Raw genomic sequence first — 26,914 nt, 5'->3', positions numbered from 1 at the left:
ATGATGACCCTTCTTTGAGGTTCTCCCACTAGTGGAAACATCTCCCCATCTGCCCTTTGATGCCCCCCTCAGGACCTTGTATGTGTCAATGCCTAGAATGTGGAACTCACTGCCACAGGAGGCACAATAGATGTGTTTAAAGTGGAAAGCACATAAAGGAATAGGGAGAGGGTGAGATCAAGGAAGGTGGGAGGAGACTTTGTGGAGCATAATCACTGGCACAGTGCTGTGGGGCTGAATGGCCTGTTTATTAGCTGTACGTACTATGCAAACTCCCTGCTCAGTGCTCTGACAAGGTTGCATGAACTTCAGGGTGTTGAACCACAGGAAAAGCTTTTCCTCAGTGGTTGTACTTTCCACATTTTGGAACAAGTACCTGGATTCTTCCCTCTGCTTCAGTTTCCAGGCAAACAAGGCTGAGTCCAGAGAAGGCTCAAGATTGTCAGCAGGTCAGGCGGCATCTGTGGAGAAAGCAACAGAATTTCTGTTCCAGGTCATTGAACTAGGAACATCAGGACTAGGAAAAGATGAGCATAAAGCAAACGGCTGGAGGAACTCTGCTAGTCGGGGCAATATTGTGAGCAGTTTTGGGCACCGTATCTGAGGAAAGATATGTTGGCCCTGGAGAGGGTCCAGAGGAGATTCACAAGGATGATCCCAGGAATGAGGAGCACTTGATGTCTCTGAGCCTGTACTCGATGGAGTTCAGAAGGATGAGGGGGGAATCTCATTGAAACCTACTGGATACTGAAAGGCCTGGATAGAGTGGATATGGAGGGGATGTTTCCATCAGTAGGAGAGTCTAGGGTCCGAGGACACGGCCTCAGAATAAAGGGACGTCCCTTTAGAACTGAGTTGAGGAGGAATTTCTTCAGCCAGAGGATGGTGAATCTGTGGAACTTTTTGCCACAGTGGGCTGTGGAGGCCAAGTCACTGAGTGTACTTAAGGCAGAGATCGATGGGTTCTTGATTGGCAAAGGTGTTAAGGGTTACTGGGAGAAGGCAGGAGAACGGGGTTAAAAAAAACAGCCGTGATTGAATGGCGGAGCAGATTCGATGGGCTGAATGGCCTAATTATGCTCCTATATCTTATGGTCAATGGTCTTATAGGCAACACGTGGAGGCAGAAGGATGGTTTTGGGTTGAGGTCCTGCATCAGGACCTGAAATGTTGACAATCCCTCTGCCTCCACAGATGCTGCCTGACCCACTGTGCCCCTCCAGCAGTTTGTTCCTCTGGATTATAGCATCTGCAGTTTCCTGTGTCTCCAGAAAATTAGTATTTCGAGTTTTTATTTCAGGTTTCCAGCATCTGCGTTTTGTTTTGCTCTTCGAGACCAGTTCCACTGGCTAGGCCTGTCTTGAATCTGAAAAGACACTGCATAGCCCCAACACTGTCACTGTATCAGGTTCAAATTCAAGTTTACTGTCATGGGCATACATACCCAGGGTATAAATGCCATGAAAATCAGCTTTCTGCAGCAGCAGCACAGTATATTACAAACATAAATTACATAAACATAAATTAACATCATTTAGTTTGGACTTGGAATCCCAGAGAGTGGAGGCAGGGTGGTTTGGAAACACTGATGTTGTAGCAATATTATAAAGAGCTGTTATGAGCGGATGATTTGTAAGTTTGCACACACAAATACAATTTTTGTTTGTCTTAGAGCCAAGCGATGCGGATTGTCCGTACAGTGGGACAGGCCTTTGAGGTTTGTCACAAGCTGAGTTTACAACATGCAGAGCAGAATGCTGACACTATAAATGACAACGCAACAGAAGAACAACTATCTGGAAGTAAGTTCAGCCATTCACACATAACCCTACAAACTGGTATAGCTCTGATCCAGACTAGAATGTACCTTGGCATCTAGTGGGGATGTAGCTGTCCACAGCTGCCTAGCTTACAGGGTGTGAGAGAGCCAATGCTCCTTGCCTTAATGTTTGTGTGGAGCTGCCGGCTGGTTGGCCTCAATGGTTTGGAGATCAAGTGCGGACAGCGGTGTTCTGAGGGAAAAAGGAAAAGTAATATCGTTCTGGTAGTTGGCAGGAGTAATTTCCAGATGGTGAATGATGAGCAGGAGAGCTCGGCTTTGCTGTATAAATAGAACTGCCAGGTGTTGATGAATTCCAGTGAAAGCCACACATGGCGCACCATGTACAGTCTGGTCTCTGAAGTATCAGAATGACACAGAGGCACTGGAGAAGTTGGATGTTGCTGTAAGTCAGATTTTAACTACCAGGAATGAGTAACCAGGTGTGGTATTGGTTTATTATTGTCACTTGTACCGAGGTACAGTGAAAAACTTGTCTTGCATACCGATCGTATAGGTCAATTCATTACATGGTGCAGTTACATTGAGGTAGTACAGGTAAAAACAATAACAGTGCAGAGTAAAGTGTCACAGCTACAGAAAAAGTGCAGTGCAATAAGGTGCAAGGTCACAACAAGGTGGATCATGAGGTCAGAGTCCATCTCATTGTGATCTTTAATCACTTGAAAAAGTGTGGGGGGGTTGGTTCAGGGGTTAACCAATAGATATCTTTAAGAATAAAAGTGTTTGATGGGGTTAATTTAGAATTGGTGCTTCTGGTTAGGAGGGAGTCAAAAGCCAGATGGTCACTAAGCCAAGAAGGACTTTAGTAATTGCTTCTTTACGCAGAGGCTAGTTAGAATGAGGAGCACTAAGTTTGCTTAAGCTGAACCTGTGTATTTCGGGAGAGGTTCTGTAGCCTCATAAGGCAAAAAGAATAGGACGTGTTGCTGGCGTTAGATGAAGAAAGGTGGGAAGTGGGTTTGTACGGAGCACAAACCATTCATGCAGAATAACCTGTCTCTGAGTCGTAGACTTGAAGTAAGTGTGTGTACCCAGTACTAGTGGTTAAAATTCATTAAATATCCAGACTTACTCATTTTAACTGATACTATATCCAGTGCTGTTGGTTGTGACCAGTAACGTAAACAGCATCTTCTTCAGCACCAGCCTGTCTCACTTTCTTTGACCAGGTCTCCAGGTCCCTAGAGCAGAGAGGAATGGGAAAGTGGACAGGGAGGCAGAACTCTACAGCACCAGTGACTGCGATGGGACCGAGGTGGAAATTGATAAAGTAGCACATCCCCTCCAGAGACGCTACCAGGTACTTTCAATCCATTCTACCTTCAGGACATAGTTATCGTGTTCAGTCACCCATTAATAATTGGCATACTGAGTATCTTCTTTGCCTGTGTACTGAATGTTATAACCCGATGGATGAAGGAAGTATCTGCTTGTCTGTAGCACCTTGCATATTCTTTCAAAGTGCATTACAGCTAAAACTGTACATTGACAGCTGAGTCACACAGCATGGAAACAGGACCTTCCACACATCGTCTGCCACAGCCATCAAGCACCCATTTACACTAATACCATTTTATTTTCCCCATGTTCCCATCAAACCCCCCCCCCCCCCCCCGCAGATTCTATCATGCACTGGGGCATATTGACGGTGTTCAATTAACCTTCCAACCCACACGTCTTTGGGATGTGGGACGAAACTGGAACACCTGGGGGAAACCCACACAGTCACAGGGAGAACGTGCAACTCCATACAGACAGCACCCAAGGTCAGGTTTGAACCCGGGTCTCTGGAACTGCGAGGCAGCAGGCCTACTAGATGCCACTGTTCCACCTGATGTAACTTTTCATTTCAGTAGGGAACAAACTTTCTTGATTTTCTGTGGAAGTTCAGTTGGTTATTGACAGCTAAGCTTGATTCAATTGCTTCAGGCTATTTGGTTCTTCTGGAGGGATTGCGAGCATATGCATTGCCTGTAACCAAGACATTGTGCTCTACCTTCATGAACTCAAGAATCTGCCTGCCCTGTACATTGGTTGGATCGTGGCCCAGTCCTTGTCACTGGGCCATCTTTGCTTGAACTAAGATTTATGTGACTCCCGTGAAGGAGGCCACCCAACTCCTAAATCCCAGCATTTGAAACACTCTGCAATTCCTGCCCTTTTATCTGGGCTGTGTTATAACAGCACGATGATATTTCTATTTGATGCCAAAACCAGGTTCCAATTAATGCACTGTTACTCTTAGTTAAGCAATGCCCTGGTTTTAAAATTCTCACCCTTGTTTTCAAATCATTTAATTGTCTTGTCCCACCCAATCTCTGTAAGCTTCACTCCTGCAACCATCAGAGGTTTCTGCACTCCTCCATCCACTGACCCCACCTAAATTTAACCGCTCAGTAATTGGCATCCATGCCTGCAGCAGCCAAAACCCTGAGCTCTTGAATTTTTCCTCTAGCTCTGTCTGTCTCCCTGGGGATTGTTCTTGCTACATTAATGCTTTATTATTTTCATTGCCATTCCCTGTTAAGTTGTGTTACCCCCCCCCCCCCCCCAGTTGGTTATAGGACAACAGCACACTTGTTTCCTCAGAATCCTTCTGTTTTCCAACCTTTTCTGTTCTTCATTCTGCACCCGTTTCTAAACCCCTATCTTGGTTTATCTAAAGCTACACAGGTGGGTAGAGCTTCCTTGAAGTCTCATTTGATGGAATCTCAGTATTTAATGAGTAGTGTGCATTGGAACAGAAAGCAGCTGGAGGTACTCAGCAGGTCGAGCAGCATCTATGGGGGGGTGAAGGAATTGCCAATGTTTCGGGTATTGGAATGTGGACTGAACTAATCGTCATATCTACACTGGGGCTGTTCTTTCAATGTTGATAATACTTCCCATGTAGTTAACAATTATCCAGTCTTCAATCGCTTTGAAAAATTGGATTGATAGCAGAGAAAGCTGGAAACATGTTGTAGTGGTTAGTGTAGCTATTACAGCACCAGCGACCTGGGTTCAATTCTGGCTGCTGTCTGTAAGGAATTTGTACGTTCTTCCCGTGTCTGCGTGGGTTTCCTCTGGGTGCTCCGGTTTCCTCCCACATTCCAAAGACGTACGGGTTAGGAAGTTGTGGGCATGCTATGTTGGCGCCAGAAGTGTGGCGACACTTGCAGGCTGCGCCCAGAACACTCCACGCAAAAGATGCATTTCACTGTGTGTTTCGATGTACATGTGACTAATAAAGAGATCTTATCTTATCACATGCACAGAGAGAAATGTAACATTTCAGGTCAATAACCTTTCATAAGGTTGGAAGTGAGTTGAAAGGCAAAGGGTAAAAACAGTGTTAAAAGGGAGAGGATGTGGGAAAGATTCATTCATAAATAATATGGGGAGCAGGAGGTTAAGCTGGGTGGTCTGCAGATTAATAGGACAATGGGGCTGGAGTTGGGTCTTGTGGACGAGATGAACATGAGAAAAGTTAAACCCAGAGAAAGACGTGGGCTCAGGACGAGGGTTGTGGGAGGGTTAGCAAGCTTGGAGGAAGGTTTGGAGAGACACTTGCAAAGACAGGTAAATGGATGGTCTCAATCCCAGAAATTCCCGAGCTCCTGCACTGATTGGAGTGGACTAGTCAGCTGTAAGGAAAGGTTAGACAAACTTGGATAGCTTTCTCTGGAGCGTTGGAGACTGTGGAGCCACCTGATAGAAGTATATGACATCATGAGAGGCATGGATAGGGTAGATAGAATCTTTTTCCCAGAATGCAAGGGTCAAATACTAGAGGTCATACCTTTGAGGTGAGAGAGGAAAGTTTAAAGGTGATGTATGTGGCAAGTTTTTACTCAGAGTGAGTGGTAAGTGCCTGGAACAGGGTGCCAGGGGAAGTGGTGAAAGCAGATATGATAGCAACGTTTAAGAGGCATTTAGATAAAGACATGAACAGGCAGGGAATGGAGGGATATGGACCACGTGCAGGAAAATGGGATTAGTTTAGATTACCATCATGGTTGGCACAAACATGGTGGCCTGTTCCTGGGCTGTACTGCTTTGTGATCTGTGATCTAAGGGAGCCAAACAATCCTTCTTGGTGAGACAGAGATTCACCTGCACCTCCCTTAATATCATCCACTGCATTCGGTGCTCCATGTGTGGCCTCCTCTGCATCGGTGAGACCAAACGCAGACTAGGTGATTGTTTTGCAGAACACCTGCGCTCTGTCCGTAACCGCGATCTGCATCTCCCCGTTGCCAATCACTTCAACTCCCCCTCCCACGCTATCACTCATATGTCAGTCCTCGGCCTCCTCCACTGCCAGGAGAATTCCAAGCGCAAACTGGAGGAATAGCACCTCATTTTCCATCTTGGAACCTTGCAGCCTAATGGCATGAACATTGAATTCTCCCACTTTAAGTAATCCCGCCCCTCCCACTTCCCCACAACACCCCCACCCCCCCAACCATGCTTCTTTTCTTCCCTTTCCTAGCCTCTTTTTTTCTACCTTTATGTCCTTTCTCTCCTTACCTTTGACCCATCCCCTGGTGGACCTGATCTCCCCTCCTCCCCCGCACCTGCCCATCACCATCTCTTACCTGCATCTACCTGTCACCTCCTTGTGCCTGCTTTGCCTCCCCTCTTTTGTCCATCACTGCTCTGCTTTTCCCCTCTATATATTGGGCTTCCCCTTTTCCTATCTTCCGTCCTGAAGAAGGGTCCTGACCCAAAACGTTGACCACCTGCTCTTCTCCACGGATGCTGCCTGACCTGCTGGAGCCATGGAAGGCCACTCAATCAGTGGTCCTGCAGTTCTCTGGCAAGCCAGGTCATGCAAATCACACACTCATTGGAGGGAGATTAACTTGTTCAGTACTATATTCAATCAATACTGCCTCTGCAGTTTATTATTGTAATACCTTCCCCGACAGTTTATTGGAGATCCTTCAGACCTTGTGCAGCATTAGTATTCCAGCTGTTCTGCAGCAGGGGTTAGTGTGTACTTTTCAGATCCCTGTTCACATGGGTTCAGGTACCTCACTGTAACCATATCCTCATCCTGCACTCTGTGGAAATGGCTGTCCCTTAACACAAAGCCCCTAAAATACACCCACGAAACAGGCACAGTGAGGCCCAACTTCCACCTCCAGATTTTCGTGTAGGATTTGTCGGAGACTACATTGTGGTTCTGTAACAGGATTGGTGAGGGAGAGGCTTGCTACAGATTATCTGTAGGCAAGGGTTCAAATCTCACCACTGCAATGAGGAACTCAAGCTCAATTAATTAGACAAAAACTGGAATAAAATGCCAGCATCATTGGTGAGGACCATGAAACTAGTGATTGCTGCAACAGCCTGTTTAGTTCACTGATGAACTTTAGAGAAGGAAATCTGCTGTCCATGTCAGGTGTGGCCTGTGTGTGTCTCCTGAGCTACAGTAGTGTGACTCTATAATTGGTCCAGAAAACAATGCAGAGGTGGACAATAATTAGTGGCCTTGCCAGCAGTGGTCACGTCCTGTGACTGAGTAGAAAACAGAGAAGATTAGACATAGTTTCCAGGGTGCTGGTCAGAATTCCACAGAGCAGTTCCTCAGGATGTGTTTCATCAACAGCCATAGCACTGTGCACCTCCCCATGGGTGGGGCTGCAATTCACAGAATCGCAGAAAGGATGCAGCTTATTCAGCCCATCACGTCTGTGCTGGCTCTGCAACACCTGTCTGTCCTCTCCCCAAAGCCCTCTAAGTATTCCCTTCTGAATGCCACAAGTGATTTTTTTCCACTAAGATCTGTGGCAGAGCATTCCAGAGCCGGAAAAGCATGTTTCTCCCTGTGTCACTCCTGGTTCTTTTGATAACTGCCTTTCATTCTTGACTTGTTTGCCAGTTGGAATAGTTTCTTTCCATGCTCTTTAAAAACCTGTATCAAGTCTCATCGGTGCTTTGGTCCAAGGAGAGCAAGTGCGGCTTTTCTAATCTATCCATGTAACTAAGGTCCCTCGTTCCTGGAATCATGTCATTAAACCTCTGCTTCACCCGTTCTAATAACTTCACACATTTCTGAAAATGTGGTGCCTGGAACTGGGCACAAGTTGTGGGCACGTCAGGTAGAGAGGAAGTGTTCCCATTGGTAGAAAGCTCAAGAACCAGAGGACGTAGAATGAAGGAACACAAAGCATCTGATCTGCAGTCTCTTGTGTCAATGCAGGATGAAGGTATCGGCAGAAGGATGAAAGGTAACATGAGGAAAAAATTTTCCACATAATGAGTCATTGGAATTTGGAGCGTTACTGGAGCAGGTCCAGATTCATGGAGTTACCCCTTTTATAGGGTGATTACACAGACCCCTCCTGACAACAACCTGCCACTACACCTGGTTGTATCCTGGAGGGTGTCCCTGTCCAGTAGCAAATATTACCCCGTCGAATGAATGTTTTATTGGCTAATAGTAATAAGGTTTCACAAGCTTACTGCCAGAACACTGAAAGAATAGAGAGTAAAACCTAGCAAGTTTAAGCAATGGGCTGCCCTGTGGATTTATTTTTAAACGGAGTATTTCTTAACAGCAATGATTTGGAAGTGGCTATTGCTGTAAGGAAATGGACTATGGTATAGCGAATAACATCAATGTACCTATTAAGTAATCTGATTGAATACCAGAGGACACAAACTACAGCAGCTTTTCCCGATAATTTCTCCAGTAAAATGCAGTGAGTGGAGGACAGTTACATTTAAATGGTGTGCTAAAGTCTACCTTAGTCATGGTAGTGTTGTCACCAATCTTGATTGACAGAGCTGTTGCCCAATAATTTCCACCAAGTAATAACATTGTTCTATTCTGATTCGATAAGGATCAGTTTGAAGAAAGCATTCCTGAATTGTTCTTCCCTCCTCCCTCAGGATTCCAAGGAAGGGACTCCCTTTGCATCGTCCACCCAGCTGGCACAGTCTCCCAGCAGCCACTGCTCCTCGCTGACTCCGCTGGCATCCCAGCACCACCTGCAGCTGCTTCAGTCCCAGCTACTCCAGCAGCAGCAGCAGACCCAGGTGGTCATGGCTCAGGTACGTCCGTCACTTGCTCAGGGGCAGGGAGAGGAGATTCCTAACCCTTGTGCTCGGAGGGAACTGCATTCAAGGCCAGAGCATTGCCTCTGGTGGTGGATGCGGGATGGGAATCCCAGGGAGGGGTTGGCGTGGTACGGGAGCATGGCAGGGATCCGGGAGAAGTGGGGTGGTGATCAATGAAGGGAGTCAGAGTGAACATGAAGCTGGTCGACAGGCCCGGTTGTGCAATGTGTTGAGAGGTGGGGTGGGGTGAGATGTTGAATACTCTTCCTCTGCCGCACTTGCTGAGCCCTTGTTCCATGTAGAACAGACATAGCACAGTACAGGCCCTTCGGCCCACGACGTTGTGCTGACCGATGTAAACCTTTTCCACATTCAATCTATCTCCCTCTCTCCTTCACCTCCCATGGTCCTCTATTTTTCTTTTGTCCATGTGCCTATCTAAGAGTCTCTTAAATGACCCCATCATATCGGCCCCGACCACCACTCCCGGCAGTGCCTTCCAGGCACCCACCACTCTTAAAAAAAAACAACCTACCTCTGACATCTCTCCTGAACTTTCCTCCACGCATCTTAAACAGACGACCTGTAGTATTGGCCATTACCGCCCTGGGGAAAAGGTGTTCGCTGTCCACTCTGTGCCTCTAACAATCTTGTACACCTCTATCAAGTCACCTCTCATCATCCTTTGCTCCAAAGTGAAAAGCCCTAGCTCACTCAACCTTTCCCTCACAAGACATGTTCTCTAATCCAGGCAGCATCCTGGTAAAATGAAGGCATGATGAAGACTTTTGGCTGCAGTGGTTGAGTAATGATCCTTGTATAAGGTTGTAAGGGGATGTGACGGGGTAGATGTTGAGATGTTTTCACTGGTGGGAGGGTCTCAAATGAGGGGACAAAGATAAGGGTCTGTAAGGGACAAAGAAATTTCATAGGATTCTCTACTCCAGAGTTGTGGAGGCCAGATCATTGGAAGTATTAAAGTGCAGAGTCTCCACAATTCTGGGGTAGAGGATTCCAGAGATTCACCCCCCTCTGCGAGAACAAATTTCTATGCACCTCAGGCCAGCCCCTTATCTTGAAACATTGTTCCCCCATTTGAGACTCTCCCACTAGTGAAACCATCTCAACGTCGATGTTTCTTACGTTGTTGGAAGGTCGGGGGATTGAGGGCAATGGGGAACTGACACGCTGGAGGATTTGAGGCCCAGGGTAGATCAGCCATGGTCATTTTGAATGACAGGGCAGGTTTGAGGGGCTGAGTGGCCTACTCCTGCTCCTATTTGCTTGTGATCTGAGTTATACCACTCATGGCCCCCATCAGCTCTAGAATCTGCAGCAGATTCATCATTAGAGAGAAGATCATGTGTCCTCTCTGACTCTTCACATCACCTGGGACCCATTTGATGCCATGTTTAAGTACCATGAGCCATGTTTCTCCAGTTGAAAGGTATACTGTAAGCTATGTCACTGCTGCTTGTCTTGCTATGACCCAACTCCTGGGCTTCACGGTATACAGATTCCCTCCCCCTCCTGCATTGCTGCCCTACATCCGGACCGCAATGTCATGACTCTCTCCCACCTGCATTGCTGTGTGCTGCACCCCCAAACCCTACACACGTGGGCCAACAGCCCTCCTCCTGAAACCAGTCCTTTGATAACCTGAAGTGCAGTTAGTTTAGGAGCTCTACACATACTTGCTGAGAGGTTGTTCATGCCCTTGGGCTGATCCTGTAGAGAAAATCATCAGTCCCAAAATGAGGGAGTTTTGTAAGAAAATGAAAGGGTCTTGGCCTGTGAGCAAGGAACCATCCCTTGCCCTGATACTGGTGTCAGACACATGAAACCACGCTGGATATCATTACTGTGCAATATTAATAGTGTCTTTGTTGGAATAATTTGTGTATAATTTATGTTTTTCTTGTGAATGCTACTTATATGATGCTATGTGCCTGTGATGCTGCTGCAAGTAAGTTTTTCACTGCACCTGTGTGTACATGTACACTTGTGCACATGACAATAAACTCCACTTTGAATTTGAATATGTTGAGTTATAGGAGGTGAGGGGCATGCAATATCATAGTGTAATGTATATTAGGCATTTCAGGTGTTTAGCATCAACTGAGCAGTCAGAATAACAATTAGTGCAGGAATCTCCACGAGAAGTGATCTTTCCCTCACCTTCCAGCTTCTTGTTCAGAATTGCCAGTGACCTGGCCCATGAATGAACTGTTTGGGAGACTCAAAGACTGTTGTTTTACATGGCTGCTTTGAAGTGAGAGAGAAGCAGCATGTTGCATCATATTCCATGTTCTCAAGGCGCTGTTGTGCTATTGATGAGGAACTGACCTTTCCCTGGTGATGTGCTCTTTTGGACTTGGCGCTAACAAATGTTGTTGTAATGCTACAGCTGAAAATGCGGTGAGCCTCTGGCTAATTGGAGTAATAAATCGATATGCATCTTGTTCACGGCGCTCTGCATTTCACTGGGTGCTAATTCGGGATAAGCTGCTGCCTTGATAATGCCAATTTTCTTATATGGCAGCTGTTAGAAATGTGCTCCAGAATTACTTAAAAATGAAGAAGGAATATATTTCTGTGCCCTTGGTTGTTTTGCCTGTCTGGATGATGATGTTCTGCCTGGTTTATCTCTGCAAGTCTACTGGGCTAAAAATTCATTTACAGAGCGCTAAGTAAATAGGTGCTGTTCTGTTGAAAATAGCTTAACCCAGAATTGACCAAATTCACACACACATTTCTGGGAGCCTTGACCTCATTGGGAGATTAACGCCCTCATTTTTTTTTAGCAAAATATTCATTCTCCTATCACTTTCTTTCCAGCATAAAGGTACCCCAAATGGTGTCAACACTGGTTGAAGCAAACATACTTCCTCTGCAGTGAGATTTTCAACCTTGTTGGTCTGAAAAACAACTGTTCTTGCCGAGTTACAGAACAACCCTCTCTTACCAGCCCATTTCCCCTGATACTGGGCTGTTCGACAGAACAACTTCCCTCTTCACCCTCACTGAGATCTGTGACCAAGGACTTCAGATGCCACTTCACACAGGTGACTTGACTGCTTTCTCCCTGGTCAGGGTCACCCTCAGCTTCCTGACCTCAAGACCATTCCTGCTGCCAGTCTCTGCTACGTCTCACAGATTGCTGTAGGTGTAGCACACTAGCTCCATGGTTGAGGAGGGAGACTTTGTCTACTTTTTTTTTCAGGTCATGGGAGCAACCGGACCAGCCACAGGCATTTACCTGCATTGCAGGGCTCCCCAAAGCGCAGCCATTCATAGACCACACTCGTCCTTACAGAGACCCCTCTTGCAATCTCCCTGCCCCCTATAACCTTGACCCCCACACTAAGAACATGCCTCCTGCAGGTGCTATTGCTCACCAGCTGTTCCAGGTGACTCCCAAAGACACCCATACCCACCACTGCAGTATCCATGTATTCAATAGCAACACTCCCCAGCAGCTGGGAGAATATTGCATGTGTTGTAGTATATAATAGAGACGGCCTCAGCGACCGTACCTATTGAGTTAAACAGAGACAACCACGGGAATTGGAGTGCATCAGTCCAGAACACTGCACTGAAAGCAACGTTATCAGTTTCACCGCAGTGTTGCATGGAGAAACCTGACAACACTCCTTGTGAACTTCACAAATAAAATTCTTATTCTTTAAGCATCTTTCACAAACAGCATCAAGTGATCTGTGGCCTTATTTTAACACTAAAAACATGGGTGTGTGGAAGAACTTCTGAGCCTCAGTTTCAGATGTGGCTGGAGTTAACAAGGTAACAGAAACACATTCTGCCCAAACTTCACGCTGCACCCAGCCTCTTCCCTCCTTACCTTGCCTAATCCTACCTGCAGATTTCTGTCTCCCTCATGAACCCACCCCCTTTGAGTGCATCAGTGGCAGTGAATTCCACCGTCTGGAGAAAGAAATTTCATCTGACTTCCTGATAGAATTGAGTAGTGACATCTTATATTTATGGATCCTAGTTTTGAACCTTCACGGTGAAACATCTCTCTTCCATCATTTTAGGTTGTCCATTAACCTTCCAATTTCTAATGGAAAATTCCAGCCATTTCCACTGTTCCTGATATTTATTATGTCTCAGTTATTGTACCAACCTCGTAGATCTTTTGTGCACCGTCTCCAGTGTCTATATATTACTTTTAATTTATGAAGACTAGAATAGGAACATTTCTCAAGTGTGCTTTAGCCAAGGTTGTATACAAGTGCAACATGACTTAGTTGCCTCTGAATTCTGTTCCTCTGCAAATAAACGCATTTGCACTTGTTATGGCGTTGTTAACCTGTATCATTACATGTAGTTTACATATCTGTACCCCAAGACCTCTGTTCTAGTGCCCAGTTAGACCAGTTCTTCAAATGGCACATTGAAATTAATTCACTATTTACAATGCCTGTTCTGCAAGTTTACTAATAAAAAGTCCTAGGGTCCCACAGAGGCTGCTCGACCTGCTGAGTTCCTCCAGCATCTTGTTTTTTGCTCTGCAGTCTCTTGTGTCTCCAGGGTTTCCAGCACTGGGAAGGAATTGTTATGTGTTCATGAAAGCCATGTCTATCTGGATATAGTTAGTTTGTGTGAACTGCCCTATTGGGAGAGCTTTGGGTGCTTTGTCTAACGAGCTACAGTCTGAATACTCTAGGGACATTCTATAGAAGAAATATCCAGATTTTAGATCCAAGAAAGGCTTTTCTTTAACCACGTTCATAAAGGCAAAGCAGTAAACTTGTGCTTTCAGATGTGCAATAAATATGGATTGGGTGGATACATGCAGATTCTGGATAAAAAGGAACCGTGCTTCTGATATAGATTGTTCCTAGCAGAGTGTGAATTCCCCAAAAGTCTCCCAGTTCTAAGCATAAAGACACAAGAGACCGCGGATGCTGGAATCTGGAGCAGCAAACAAGATGCTGGAGGAACTCAGCAGGTCGAACAGCATCTGTTCGACCCAAGGACTGACTTTGACCTGAAACATCGACAGTTCCTTGCCCCCACAGATCCTGCCCGACCCGCTGAGTTCCTCCAGCAGATTGTTTGTTGCTCTAGTTCTAAGCATTCCTTCTTAGCGTCTAACTCTTACCTCTTGCTGCCTCGGTGGAGCAGGCAGCATAATCAAAGACCCCACCCGCCTGGGTCATTCTCTCTTCTCCCTTCTCCCATCAGGCAGAAGATACAGGAGCCTGAGGGCACATACCACCAGGCTCAAGGACAGCTTCTATCCCATGGTGATAAGACTATTGAACGGTTCCCTTATATGATGAGATGGACTCTGACCTCACAATCTACCTTGTTGTGACCTTGCACCTTATTGTCTACCTGCAATGCACTTCCCTGTAGCTGTGACACTTTACTCCATATTCTGTTGTTGTTTTTACCCTGTACTACCTCAATGCACTCTGTACTACCTCAATGCACTCCGTAATGAATTGATCTGTACGAACAGTACGCAAGACAAGTTTTTCACTGTACCTCAGTACAAGTGACAATAATAAACCAATACCAATGAAGTGCAACGGTGGGACTTGGGGTTAATCGGAACGATTGCCTGCTAACAGAAGGCTTGCAGCAAAGGCATTTTTCCAAGTCCTGCCTCCAGTGGACTGTGTCACATTTCAATGCCAACACTCCAGTGAGCGATCATGAAAAGATGTTCCCGTTTCTCCAGGTGTGTGCTGGCACTGCAGTTCCACTAGATGGTGCTGCAGGCTGATCCTGGCTGTATCCTGCCCGATGTTCTCCAGGATCAAAGCCCGGAGCAGCCGCAGGGATTTCTGTTCTCCATCCGGCAACAGAAACGAGAACTGCTCCTCCCTGCTGGGTGAGACCACCCCAGGGAACCAATTGTGGTTCCGTAGTTACCTGTGAAAATGAACAGCATCTGAATAACTTTACTGCTACAAGTGAGTTTACCCTGCCCAGTGGTCCCGTTGATTTAACAGCTTTGGACCATAAGATATAGGAGCAGAATTAGGCCATTCAGCCCATTGAGTCTGCTCTGTCATTCAATCATGGCTGATTTTTTTCTTTCAACCCCGTCCTCCTGCCTTCTCCCCATAACCCTTAACCCCTTTACCAATCAAACCCTCAACCTTGAACAAGCAGCTGGAAGCCGTGACTGGGGAGGGGCGGGTGGTCACAGTGTTTTGTTTGACAGCTCATTACCCTGTTTATTGACATCTGTCCTGTATGTGCATGAACTGGTGGTGTTGGAATGTCTGGGGGCACTTGTTCAAAACTGTGCCTTTTTCCCTTTTGCCATGTTTCTCCTTCATTGCACCCAAAATCCCCCCGTCCCATAGCCCCCACCCGTCCCACAGCCCCCCCCCCCCATCCCGCACTCCACCCCTGTCCCACGGTCCGCCCCCGTCCCGCAGCCCCTCCGTCCTGCAGTTGTCCCTGAATCTCTGCCTCTACTCCTTCCATTTGCTCCCGGGCCACAGCCTGTTCCTTCACTGCCTGAGACGTGTCTCCATGTCCCTGCCTGTCAACTTGCTCCCCACCCTCTGCTGACCCATGCCCCACCATCTACATGTCTACCGGTCATTCACTCCCCTCCTCCTGTCTGGTAACTCCTCTTCCTCTGGTCAGTCTCTCCCCTTGCCCCCCTCTGGTTACTGGTAACTTCTCTCCCTCTGGTCACTCCCTCCCTCTGGTCACTGGTCACTCCCTCCCTCTGGTCACTCCCTCCCTCTAGCCATTGGTCACTCACTCCCATCCTCGCTCTGGTCACTCATACCCCACTCCCTCTGCGATCACTGGCCCCTTCTGCCCCCGGTTATTAGACAGTCAACTACTCACTTTCCCTTGACTGAGTCCTGACAGTTTGGATAGACTCAACAACAATTTGTATTTATATAGCACCTTTAGCAGAGTAAAATATCCCAGGGTGAACATTATCAAACAACATGTGACCCTGAACCATTTCAGGAGGTGTCAGGACAGGTGACCAGAACTCTGGCCGGTGACCAGACCAGCTGCAGCCGCGGCCATTTTATCTGGTCAGCTGGTCTCAGACCTGGACGAGAGGAAGCCTGTCCAAAATACTCACGGTCTACTTGTAAAATCCACACAGCTGGGGTGTTGTGATTTGTTTATAATGGAGTGCTCACAGAATTACTGGCAGATAGAAATAAAGATGCACATTATCAGTTAATTTGCAATGCAGTGTTTGAGATTTGAGTCTCTCAGTTAATGTTCCTGAACCCATCGATTGTGTTCAACACAAGCCTGGGAATGAGAGCTTGCAATATAACCACTGTATTGTTCATTTGATAATCCCCTGCATGACATCCCTGTTTAACCCCCATAAACCTCGTGGCTTAAGGCATTGAACAGCAGAAGAGTGCTGCATGAATGCTTGAGGCATTCGTGTCTCAATTGTGACAGCTGTAATTAATAATCTATTGAAAGTAATCTGTTAGTTATTGATTAAGGTGATGTTGATTCTGTAATGTTGAGTGGCATTTGTAAGGACGTACAAGTCCAATGTGTGGGTAGGTGAAGGATGCAGACAGAACACGGCATTCAATGACGTCATCGGATAGCAGTCCACTCAATAAACCTGCAGCCGTTACATCAGAATCACTGATTCACCAGAACAGACAGCTTTACAATGACGCAGTAACTTTGCTCTACACAAGTATGAGATTGAATTCAATGCTGCAACCTTGACCCTGGGTTCAAATGACTTTCAGAACAGCAGACGGGTTGAAATGGGTCAGAGCTCAGGGGGCAACAGATCATTGCTGACATTTACCTGGGACTAAGTGGCTGTCGGGGTGGTGGGTTGAGTGTCACACTGTCTCACCGAGGGGAAGGTTAAGTTGTGGCAGTAGATGTGATGAGCTGATCTGAGAGAGTGAAACGTGGTTCGTCACTGCTGTTCAATTTTACAAAGGAAGGACGATAAACAATTGAATGCTGTGATATTTGGAGCACGTTTCCCAATGATCAGTGTGTTCAAGAGCTCCAGCTTGTGTGCATTCAGATCCACCAAGCTGATGAGGTGCTCTCAGCCAAGCTCAAAGTGTACGCTTGAGGACATCCTTCAACAGCCTTCCCACCCCCGCCCGTGACGATCCAACTGTGAGCGTACGGAGGGATGCGAGGGGTTGGTCTCGCCAGATGAGGGTTAATGTTCCTCCTCTCTGAACCTCATTGACTGTTCATTGTTCATTGGCAGTTTTATAGATGTACAAAAAATGATAAACTGTAAAGTCCCTGAGGGACGAGACTACCTAGCAGTAAATTACTGATAAATGTTGTTTAAAGACTGTGCAACTTCTTGAGTAGGAAATATAAGAAAGAAATTAAGATATATTGGGGTTTGTACTGTGAGATTTGATTCTATGTTAAATCATCAGTAGATTATTCAGTAATATTGAAGCATTGAAATCCTAAACTGGGGGTGCAGTTGGATTAATCTCAGTACCGACTGAATTCTTCATTCAACCGGACTATCGTGTTCTTCACCCTTTCAAATTGCTCATTTATCCCAGTTAGAAAGAGGGAGGCAATGAGAAAGATGAGCCATCTGTGGTTAACTGAGGAAGTCAAAGAAAATATTTACTCAAAAACTAGAGCAGGCAAAGTGCCTGAAGCCAGTGATAGACCAGAAGACTAGGAAATTTTTAGGATCTAGTAGTGAAAGACTAATCATGGGGGGGGATGTTGATTGCAAGTAAAATGGCAAGTAATATCAAAACACAGCAGGAGCTTTTATGGATATATAAAAAGGAGGGTAGCTTAGGTAGATGTGAGATCATGAGAGGGCAGATAATTTCAATCAACGCTTTGCATCGGTTTTCACGTAGGAGGATGCTGCAAACATCCCAAAGGTAACAGATGGGTTGACTTTGGATAACATGGAAGAACTTATGGTGATTCATTTCCCAAAGAGATGAGGGTTGGTAGGTGAATTGGTTGGTGTAAATTGTCCCTAGGGTGTAGGTGAGTGGTAGAATTAGGAGGAAGGGGATTTGCTGGGAGTAAGATGGGGCGAGGATAAAATTGGATTGTGTTTATCCTAAAATAGGATTAAACCTAAAAAAGGATGAATGTAAAAATGGGTGCTTGAGATCCAGCACAGACTCAATGGGCTGAAGGGCCTGTTTCTGTGCAGTGTGTCTCCATGATTCTCTGCTTCCTTGTGTCTCAACAGGTGCACCTGCTGAAGGATCAGTTGTCGGCTGAGACAGCGGCCAGAATGGAATCGCAGGCTCGCATTCACCAGCTGATGTTGCAGAACAGAGACCTCCTACAGCACCTCACCCTCTTGGTCAGGCAGCTGGAGGACCTGGAGATGAGGCTGAGCGTCCAGCCAATGGGTAAGGAGCACGCCCGAGGCTCGGCAAGTGCCCACCGGCCAACAGGACGAGAAAGAGACGTTTCTGGTGCACGTCCCTCGCTCATTCCCTTCCCTGCAGTCACTGCTCCCTCTCCCCCTCTGACCACCGCCGTCCTCTTCCTTCCACAACCCTCCGATGTGCCAGAGCACTTCTCAGCCACTTTTGGATGTGGAGTCAGGGTTGTGGGAAGTGCAGCAGCTAGTTGTGCACAGCAAGATCCCAGATAATCTGTTCCATCATTGTTAATTGAGGGAGTGAATAATGGCTTAGCCGTTCCCCTGCTCTTCTGCAAAATAGTGCCAGGCGGTCTTTCATATGCATCCGCGAGCTCCTTTTTAAGCGTGCGTCCAAAAGGTGGTCCCTCCGAACTCCATGATGTCTCAGTGTTGTACTGGAGCGTCAGCTGAGCCTCTCTCCTCAAGCCCCAGGAGTGGGACTTAAACCTGCAAACTTTGGCTTCAGAACTTTGAGTATCACCCAGTTGCCACAATTGATCCCTGTTCTGAGTACAGGTTTCACAGACGGAACCCTGATGCCAATTGACGCGTGGGCTTGAATTTGGGGAACAATGCTGAAAGCATGTTCGGCTGGAGATGACAAATCCTTCTGGCCGACTGCTGCGTGTGTTATGAGAACATGGAGATGTGAGGAGTCTTTGTAAATATGAACCTTCCATGATTCAGCCAGCTGTATTCTCCCTAAAGTAACAGAGCAGTCTGGCATTTTCTGAACTTCAGTAGACATTTGGGGAGTGGATCTCGGAGCGGTACAAGAAGCCAGGGCTCTGGGCTGCATGTGGTTGGTTAAACATGGAGATACCTACCTCCCATTGTACAACCACCTGATAATCACCTTCACACCTCTCTGGGTGGTAAATTGGTTTATTATTGTCACATATACTGAGGTACAGTGAAAAACTTTGCTTTTGTATGCCATCCATACAGATCATTTCTTCACATCAGTGCATTGAGGTAGTACAAGGGAAAACAATAACAGAATGCGGAATATAGTGTTACAGTTACAGAGAAAGTACAGTGCAGGTAGACAATAAGGCCATAACAGGGTAGATTGTGAGGTCAAGATTCTATTTTATCATACTAGGGGACCGTTCAATAGTCTTGTAGCAGTGGGATAGAAGGTCTCTTGAGCCTGGTGGTACGGGCTTTCAGGCTTTTGTATCTTCTGCCTGATTGGGGTGGGGGGGGGGTGGGGGGGGGGGAAAGGGAGAATGTCTGGGGTGGCTTGGGATTTTGATTATGTTGGCTGCTTTACCAAGGCAGTGAGAAGTGTAGACAGGTTCATATCTGGTAGCTTGTGCATGTTGGACTATCAAGCTGTAGCTCCATTGCTGGTTTGAGGAGTCATTCTGGAAGTTGTACAACTAGACCAGAAGTGGACTGATGTTTGGCAGCCCTGCACTGTGAACTTACTTACACTGAATGAAGGACGTACGTTGTGTGTTGAAAGAGAGGGAATGAATATTTTCAAACATCAAGGCCCACTTCCAAACTATAGTAGTCGCGTGAAAATGCCCGGAGATTGTAGATTTAGTGACTCCTGGTGATTCAGTTGGTGAAGTTAGCAGCCTTGAGTAATTGTTAAAAACCTATGGTCCAGAGGTCACTGCTGTCATATGGATGTGCACTCGCTGTAGTCATATGATGGAGGAATAAAACAGGTAGAATAAGTTCAGAACTGATTCCAATGTGAAGTAAAGACTCTCACTCTTCCTCTGCCCCTGGAACAGAATAAAGCCCCAGTTCAAACATCACTCCATGAGTTCTAAATACACCGCCCCTAACACCGTTGAAACACGGTGATAATAATTGCTGTATTTGGGGATTTTTATTCTTGCTTTGAAGGGATTATCTTAGATTAACATTAATGTTAAAGGACTGGGAACCCACACAAGTCGCTAAAGTAGTTTTAATGTTTTCTTTACCACCAGCTGATCAAAGTATGACCTCCATTTCGGAACAGATTTCGTTGTTGAATCTTCACCACCGTGACCTCATTATGAATATTCCTTCTGCCTCGACCCCTGGAAATGTTCCGATTGGTTCCCCAGGGCCTAGTGACCTGGGTCGCTATGACAATGCTCAGTCCCTGGGAAAAGCCAGTGTCGAACTAACACTGGACATTAGCAATGGCCAAACAATGAATGGGGAGGAAGAGGCAAGCAGAAAGATTGAAGGCTCGGTGGTGAACGGGACAACCAATGCCAGGAGGGAGATTGTGGGTTCATCGACATTTGAAGACCTGAGTCAGGAACCAAAGGCTGAAAGGTAGAGTGAAGTGCATTGTTGCTCAGTGCAGGTACATGATGATGATCTCTTTATTAGTCACATGTACATCGAAACACACAGTGAAATGCGTCTTTTGTATAGAGTGTTCTGGGGGCAGCCCGCAAGTGTCACCGCGCTTCCGGCGCCAACATAGCATGCCCACAACTTCCTAACCTGTACATCTTTGGAATGTGGGAGGAAACCGGAGCACCCGGAGGAGACCCACGCAGACACGGGGAGAACGTACAAACTCCTTACAGACAGCGGCGGGAATTGAACACTGGTCGCTGGCGCTGTAATAGTGTTACGCTAACCGCTACACTACCGTGTACCCCCGTCTGCCACAAGGCATGAAAATCAAAACACTGCAGATGCTGGAAATCTGGAATAAAGACATAACATTTTGGAAGCACTCAATAGGTCAGGCAGCATGGAAAGAGAAACAGTTCACATGTCAGGTCTGAGACCCTTTGTCTGAAATGTTAACTCTTTCTCTTCCCACAGCTACAAAATGTAAGAGGGCTGGTTTTAGAAACGGGCCTGCCCGGTGATTTCACACCTCCTTCACCCTCATTGCTTTAAAGGAATAGAGTGGCCAGTGGTCACTTTAACATGCCCTGGGAGGGGAATGTTTACTGTGACTCACTGACAATATTGGCACATTCCGTGGTCCCAACCAGATGCCCTGCTGCTACCCACCACATCTGTCAGGGAGAAGACTTTATCTCAAAGTTTCTGAAGAGTAGTCCCATTCCACTTTTTTGACTGTCCCACCCCTTTGTGCAGAAGCACGGGACTGTTGCTGAGGTAGGGTTCAGTAATGAGGAGGAGGCACAAGGTCTTGTCATTGCCTCTCACCTGGTGGACTCTTCCTGTGCCACCTGCGTGCATTTTTGTTACATGGAGCTCAATCCCAGTGTGCAACAAGAGTGACTGGCCAGTGGTGACGAAACAAACGGTCTGCCCAGACACTGAAGGCCCTGGGTCAGTGCTCAGAGGCTGGGTTAATTCAACACATACCAGAGAGCCTCCTAAGCTCCACAGTGCACAGTTTTTAGGAGAGTTCTTTAAATCTCCTTTTGAAGCCATTTCATCCTGGATTTAATGAAGATGTTGTTGAACTTTACATAGTGCCAGTGCTGTGACATTTACTGAAGTTGATCTCTTTAATGAAACAGTGTGTCTCTTCCATTTTTCTAAAATTAAGGTCTCCGACAATACTGGATGTACAATCGTAAGGTTGTCTTCACAGAGTTGGTTAACTCCTTATCTTCTGAAAACCTGCCATCCAGTGCAGCAATAAAGTCATGATAATTGGTAACCAGTATTCAAGATGAAGGGCAGTGATTGACTATGAATACAGTCTGACTAATTGATGGAAATAAGATGTTTTAACAACTTCAAAGAGATCTCCATAGAGGCGCCTTCTGTCAGGACTTTAATACAGAGGTTCTCTTGAACTGCAATCAATCCTCTCTTCTTTCTAGTGTAACCCCTGCTTCTGAGCTCCTGTAAATGACAAATCTCTTTGATTTATTGGCAAAGGCAGCAAGTACCCCGTTCCAGTTGTTTATTTTTTTAATTCATTTTTGGAATGTGGACATCGCTGACAAGGGCAACATTTATTGCTCATCCCTAACTACCCTTCAGATGCAGGTAACCAGCTGCCTTCTTGTTGCAGGATCTACACCCAGTGATTAGGACAGATGCCATTATATTTTCAAGTCAGGGTGGTGTCTGACTTGGAGGGAAACCCGAAGGTGGTGGTGTTCCCCTGCACCCACTGCCCTCCTCTTCCTTGTCGGTAGAGGTTGTGGGTTTGGGAGGTGCCGATAGCGGAGCATGCATGAGTAACTGCAATGCGTTTTGTCGATGGTACACACCACAGCCACTGTGCACTGGTAGTGGAGGTAATAAATGTTTAGGGTGGTGGGACAGATGCCAACCAAGTGGGTTGCTTTGTCCCGGATGGTGCTGACCTTCTTGACAGTTGACGCTATACTCATCAAGCAAGTGGAGAGTATCCCATCACGCTCCTGACTTGTGGTAATGAGATAGAACAGTACAGCACAGGAACAGGCCCTTCGGCCCACAGTGTATGTGCCGAACACAATGCCAAATTATACCAGACACACAAGAGGTTCTGCAGATGCTGGAATCTGGAGCAACACACACAAAATGCTGGAGGAACTCAGCAGGTCAGGCAGCATCTATGGAGGGAAATAAACAGTCGACGTTTCGGGTCGAAACCCTTCAGACTATTTCCCTCCATAGATGCTGCCTGACCTGCTGAGTTCCTCCAGCATTTTGTGTGAGTTGCCAAGTTATACTAAATCTCTTCTGCCTGCACGTGATCCATCTCCCTCCATTCCCTGAATATTCATGCATCTATCTAAAATCGTCTTATCTGTATCTGTTTCCACCACCACCCCTGGCAGCCCGTCCCAGGCACCTACCGCTCTCTGTGTGACAAAACTTGTCCTGCACATCTCCTTTAATCTTTCCGCCTCTCACCTTAAATGCAGACATTTTTACCCTGGGAAAAGTATTCTGACTGTCTCCCCTATCTATGCCTCATAATTTTATAAACTTCTAATAGGTCTCCCCTCAGCCCCTGATGCTCCAGAGAAAACAACTGAAGTTTCTCCAACCTCTCCTTATATAACTCATACCCTCTAATCCAGGCAGCATCCTGATAAACCTCTTCTGTGTCCTTTCCGAAGGAAATTGGATACAGGTGTTTAAAACTGAAGTCATCACCTGTGTGTTACCTCACCTGGATGGGTAAGGTCATTGAAGTTCTGGTGAAGGGTCTTTGGCTTGAAACATTAACTCTGCTTCTCTTTCCGCAGATGCTGCCTGACCTGCTGAGTGTTCCCAGCTTTGCTTTTATTTCAAGCTTCTCGCAGCCTTAGTTCCTTGTTTGGTGAAGGGAGTGCTAGTGCAGGTGTGGTAGTGTAGTACTTAAGTAGTTGGACCAGCAGAGTTCCGGACCATTGACCCACAGACATGAGTTCAAATCCCACCACAGCAGCTGGGGAATTTCAAATCAGGTAAATAAATAAATTTGGAATTCAAAAAGAAAAGCTGGTCTTAGTAACGGTAGTTGGATTGGTAGGTTAATTGGCCACTGTAAATCACTCCTAGTGTGTAGCAGATTGGTAGAATTTGGAGGGAGTTGATGGGATTGTGGGGAGAATAAAATGGAATTGGTGTAGGATTAGTGTAAATGGATGTTTTATGGTCAGCACAGACTCAATGGGCAAAGGGTCTGTTTCCGTGCTGTATAGTTCTATGACTCCAGTCTTGTTTAGACAAAATGCTGGAGGAACTCAGCAGGTCAGGCAACATCTATGGAGGGAAGTGAACAGTCGACGTTTCGGGCCAAGACCCTTCATCAGGACTGTCTGCAGTCTCTCTTGTATCTCAATCTTGTTCATGTTATTTATAAAGAGAATTTTCCTTCCATCTACTCTTGTTGTTCAAAGTTGAAAGCATGTTGTTAGGACTGTGAAGGATGGAAGTATTCTCTAACATTCTGAGTGCCTGTCCCAGCCCAAATGGATAAACTCTTAAATGTGGTCATTATCCAGCTGTTTGTTTTACTGGAACATTTCTTTTCATATTCCATGCCAAACCATAAAATTAGCCAAATTGTAGACTATTATCATGTCCAGCAGTCAACAGATTTGACATCTGAAAGGCAAAAAAGGGCCACTAATGTAAAAATCCATTTATAGATTGCACACTAAGTAATCTATCCAGACATTTAATTGCAGCTGGCAAGCCGAATACTTCGCACGGCCAATGTTATCCTCAAATCATTGTTTTTAATAAGAAATGACGGCTGCCTGCAATTGCATGGCTCAGGGACAGTGGTTTAGGACTTATTCAAATGTGACCTGAAAAGTCACCAGCCAAGTCTGAACTGTTTCTTTCCTCCTCCTTCCAGGTTTAATCACGCCATTCCACGACTCAACCCACCACCAGCCGTCACGAGGAAGCGCTCGACCAGATCGCTCTTGTTAGCCGTGGAATCCACCTCTCAGTGCGCCGAGCAGGTGGTGGTCAACAGTCTGCTGCAGACCTCACACAGGTCGAGTTTCACAGATGTTTCCTCCTGTACTTTTGCTTCGTCTGACTTTGACTCTGAAGCCTGGCAGCCCACTGATGAAAAGTTTTGCCCCACGCAGCTCTGGCCTGCAGCCAAGCCTCCCACCATGACTGTCACTGAGAAGGATGGAACCGCAATCAATCTGCCTGCTCGCTGTGGGCACCAGGCGGACACGTCAAACCCTCAGGTAGATTTTCCTCTCCGTACCCCGGCCAGCAGCTGTAATGGCCCTCTAGACCACACCAACAGCACCCTCCCCTTCTCCCCACCACTCAATGAGACCTGCCTGCACATCAGTTTCTCAGAGGATGAGCTATTGGACAATGACACTGAAGACTCAAGAGTACAGCAAACTGCCTCAGTGGAAGTCACAGATGGTCTAACTTCTAGCTAAAGCTTATACTTATGCTGCCAGCCATCCCTAGTTAATCTAGTACTGTTCAAGCTTTGGAAGGGTCTTGAAATCCTTTCTTATTCCTTGCAAGGTCCAAGGGTTATTTTCTGTCACGTTCCCAGGAGGAGAACCAGGGTTTGAACGCCATATTTCTCCGAGACACTGTGGACATTTGTTTCTGAATTCCAGTCAGCTACAGTTTCCCAAGTTGCTTTGGCTTCATTCCTGGAGCAGGTTCTAAAACCAGCAAGGCACATGCTCGACCCTCACATGTGGTCCAACTACCTGGAAATCGAGGAGAAAAAAGGATGGTGTATCACATTGTAGTATCTGCAGTGTCTATGCACAAGTTCTTTTCCCAGTTGATACTGCCTTCCATCTTTCAGTTTCTTGTACGTGGAGAAAAAAACAAGCAGTTTATTGCGCAATATTATTAATGACCTCGATCACTAGAAATGAGCCATCCAATGCATAACAGTCTCCTCACTGCCAGTGATGGGCTCTGCACTGTAGGGACCATGGTTCTGTTTTTTAAATAAAAATGACAACATTTGGCTGCCATTGTGCTCTGGGAGGACCGATATTACTGCTTTTGTTGGGTTGCCATTTACTGAAAGGCTTTAAAAATGGATTTGTTTTATACTTTATAAATATTAACCTAAACACCTTTCGAATGTGCTGTGTTTGTGTTGATTCTTGATGTCATCCTAACTGTGAAGATACCTCCATGTTCTTCCACCAAAGCCATAGGTTGTTGCGTTGACGGGCGCAAGATCCCAAATCATGTGGTGGGCAGTCCAAAGGGTTGTGCCAGACCCGTCTCTTTCTTCCTTTGCTGGTCTCTGGTGTTGTGGCATTGCTCCATTTCACCACATCAGTTCTTGACCAACGCCTGGATACCGAGCTGGTTTAGGTCCTGATCTCCTCTGCTTTCCCTCTATCTGTGTAAAATTTTACTGTATCCTACACTGTGAAATGGATTCCAGTTTGGTGACCATTCTTGCCTTGATTAACCATTAACAATGTGGCTTTTGAGCTGTTTCCGCTTCCACTCCCGTCATTGAACACGGCCTTCCCGGCAGCAGCGGTTCTTGTACCTTGGCGCAACCGATTCCTCCCACATCCAAAGACGAGCAGGTTGGTGGATTGACGGTCACAGTAAATTGTACAATTATACCCAATGAGTGGTAGAATTTGGTGGAATGGGGGTGGAAGTTAATAGGAATGAAGGGAGAATAAAATAGATTAGGGTAAGGTTTGTCAGTGTGGGCTAAGTGGCCTGTTTCCATGATGGATCTCTCTGTGACTAAATGGTTCTTCGAGGCTTTGGCTTTGTCTGATTCTGAATCAGATGGCGGGCAGCCTGGAAGCCCTGATCTGGGCCTTGGTGTCCTCGTTCTAGGACAGCTAGAAGGTTTAGCTTTCAGTAAGGAGTAAGGATTGAGAAGAGCAGGACTTGCTCACTGTATGTGCAGCGCTAGAGGTGGACAGAAACAGCCATGGCTATAATACCAGCAGCTCCATACCAGCACCATACCCCCATGCTGCTTTATCAGCATTCAGTAAAGCTTGCCACCTCGTGCTAGAGGTTCATCCTATTTTATCTCAACTTGACCTCTATGCTAATTTGCATAAGCATCCCCTCCATTATAAATTCCTGTGTAATGAGTTCCTGGTCGCAGTCCCTGGGTTAATAGCGAGCAGCTGGTAAAACCTGAATGTAAATCCCTGCAATATTACATGACCTGGCAATGAGTAGACAACCAGGATCGATCTGGGAATCCTAGGCATTGTGAAGAATTCCCAGGTAGCAGGGATTTCGACGTTACCCTTTGG

General features: G+C 46.3%; 1 protein-coding gene across 2 annotated transcripts in view; it reads left to right on the top strand.

Moving 5' to 3' along the window:
* Positions 1 to 26,524, top strand: part of si:dkey-34e4.1 (carboxyl-terminal PDZ ligand of neuronal nitric oxide synthase protein) — a 103,397-nt gene extending 76,873 nt beyond the window's left edge. Inside the window, exons 6-11 of one of the 2 annotated variants that reach the window (XM_052037070.1) lie at positions 1,673 to 1,802; positions 3,013 to 3,143; positions 8,726 to 8,887; positions 18,099 to 18,264; positions 20,234 to 20,570; positions 24,523 to 26,524. In XM_052037070.1, coding sequence (XP_051893030.1) covers positions 1,673 to 1,802; positions 3,013 to 3,143; positions 8,726 to 8,887; positions 18,099 to 18,264; positions 20,234 to 20,570; positions 24,523 to 25,078 — 1,482 coding nt within the window. In that variant the 3' untranslated portion in view covers positions 25,079 to 26,524. The remainder of the gene's footprint in view (positions 1 to 1,672; positions 1,803 to 3,012; positions 3,144 to 8,725; positions 8,888 to 18,098; positions 18,265 to 20,233; positions 20,571 to 24,522) is intronic. The other variant, XM_052037071.1, reaches the window with a different exon arrangement.
* Positions 26,525 to 26,914: the final 390 nt, after the last annotated feature.

The sequence above is a fragment of the Pristis pectinata genome, chromosome 23, assembly GCF_009764475.1.
Source record: "Pristis pectinata isolate sPriPec2 chromosome 23, sPriPec2.1.pri, whole genome shotgun sequence".
Taxonomy (NCBI): Eukaryota; Metazoa; Chordata; class Chondrichthyes; order Rhinopristiformes; family Pristidae; genus Pristis; species Pristis pectinata.
The sequence above is the reverse complement of the archived record's forward strand: the minus strand, read 5'-3'. Positions and strand labels throughout refer to the sequence as shown.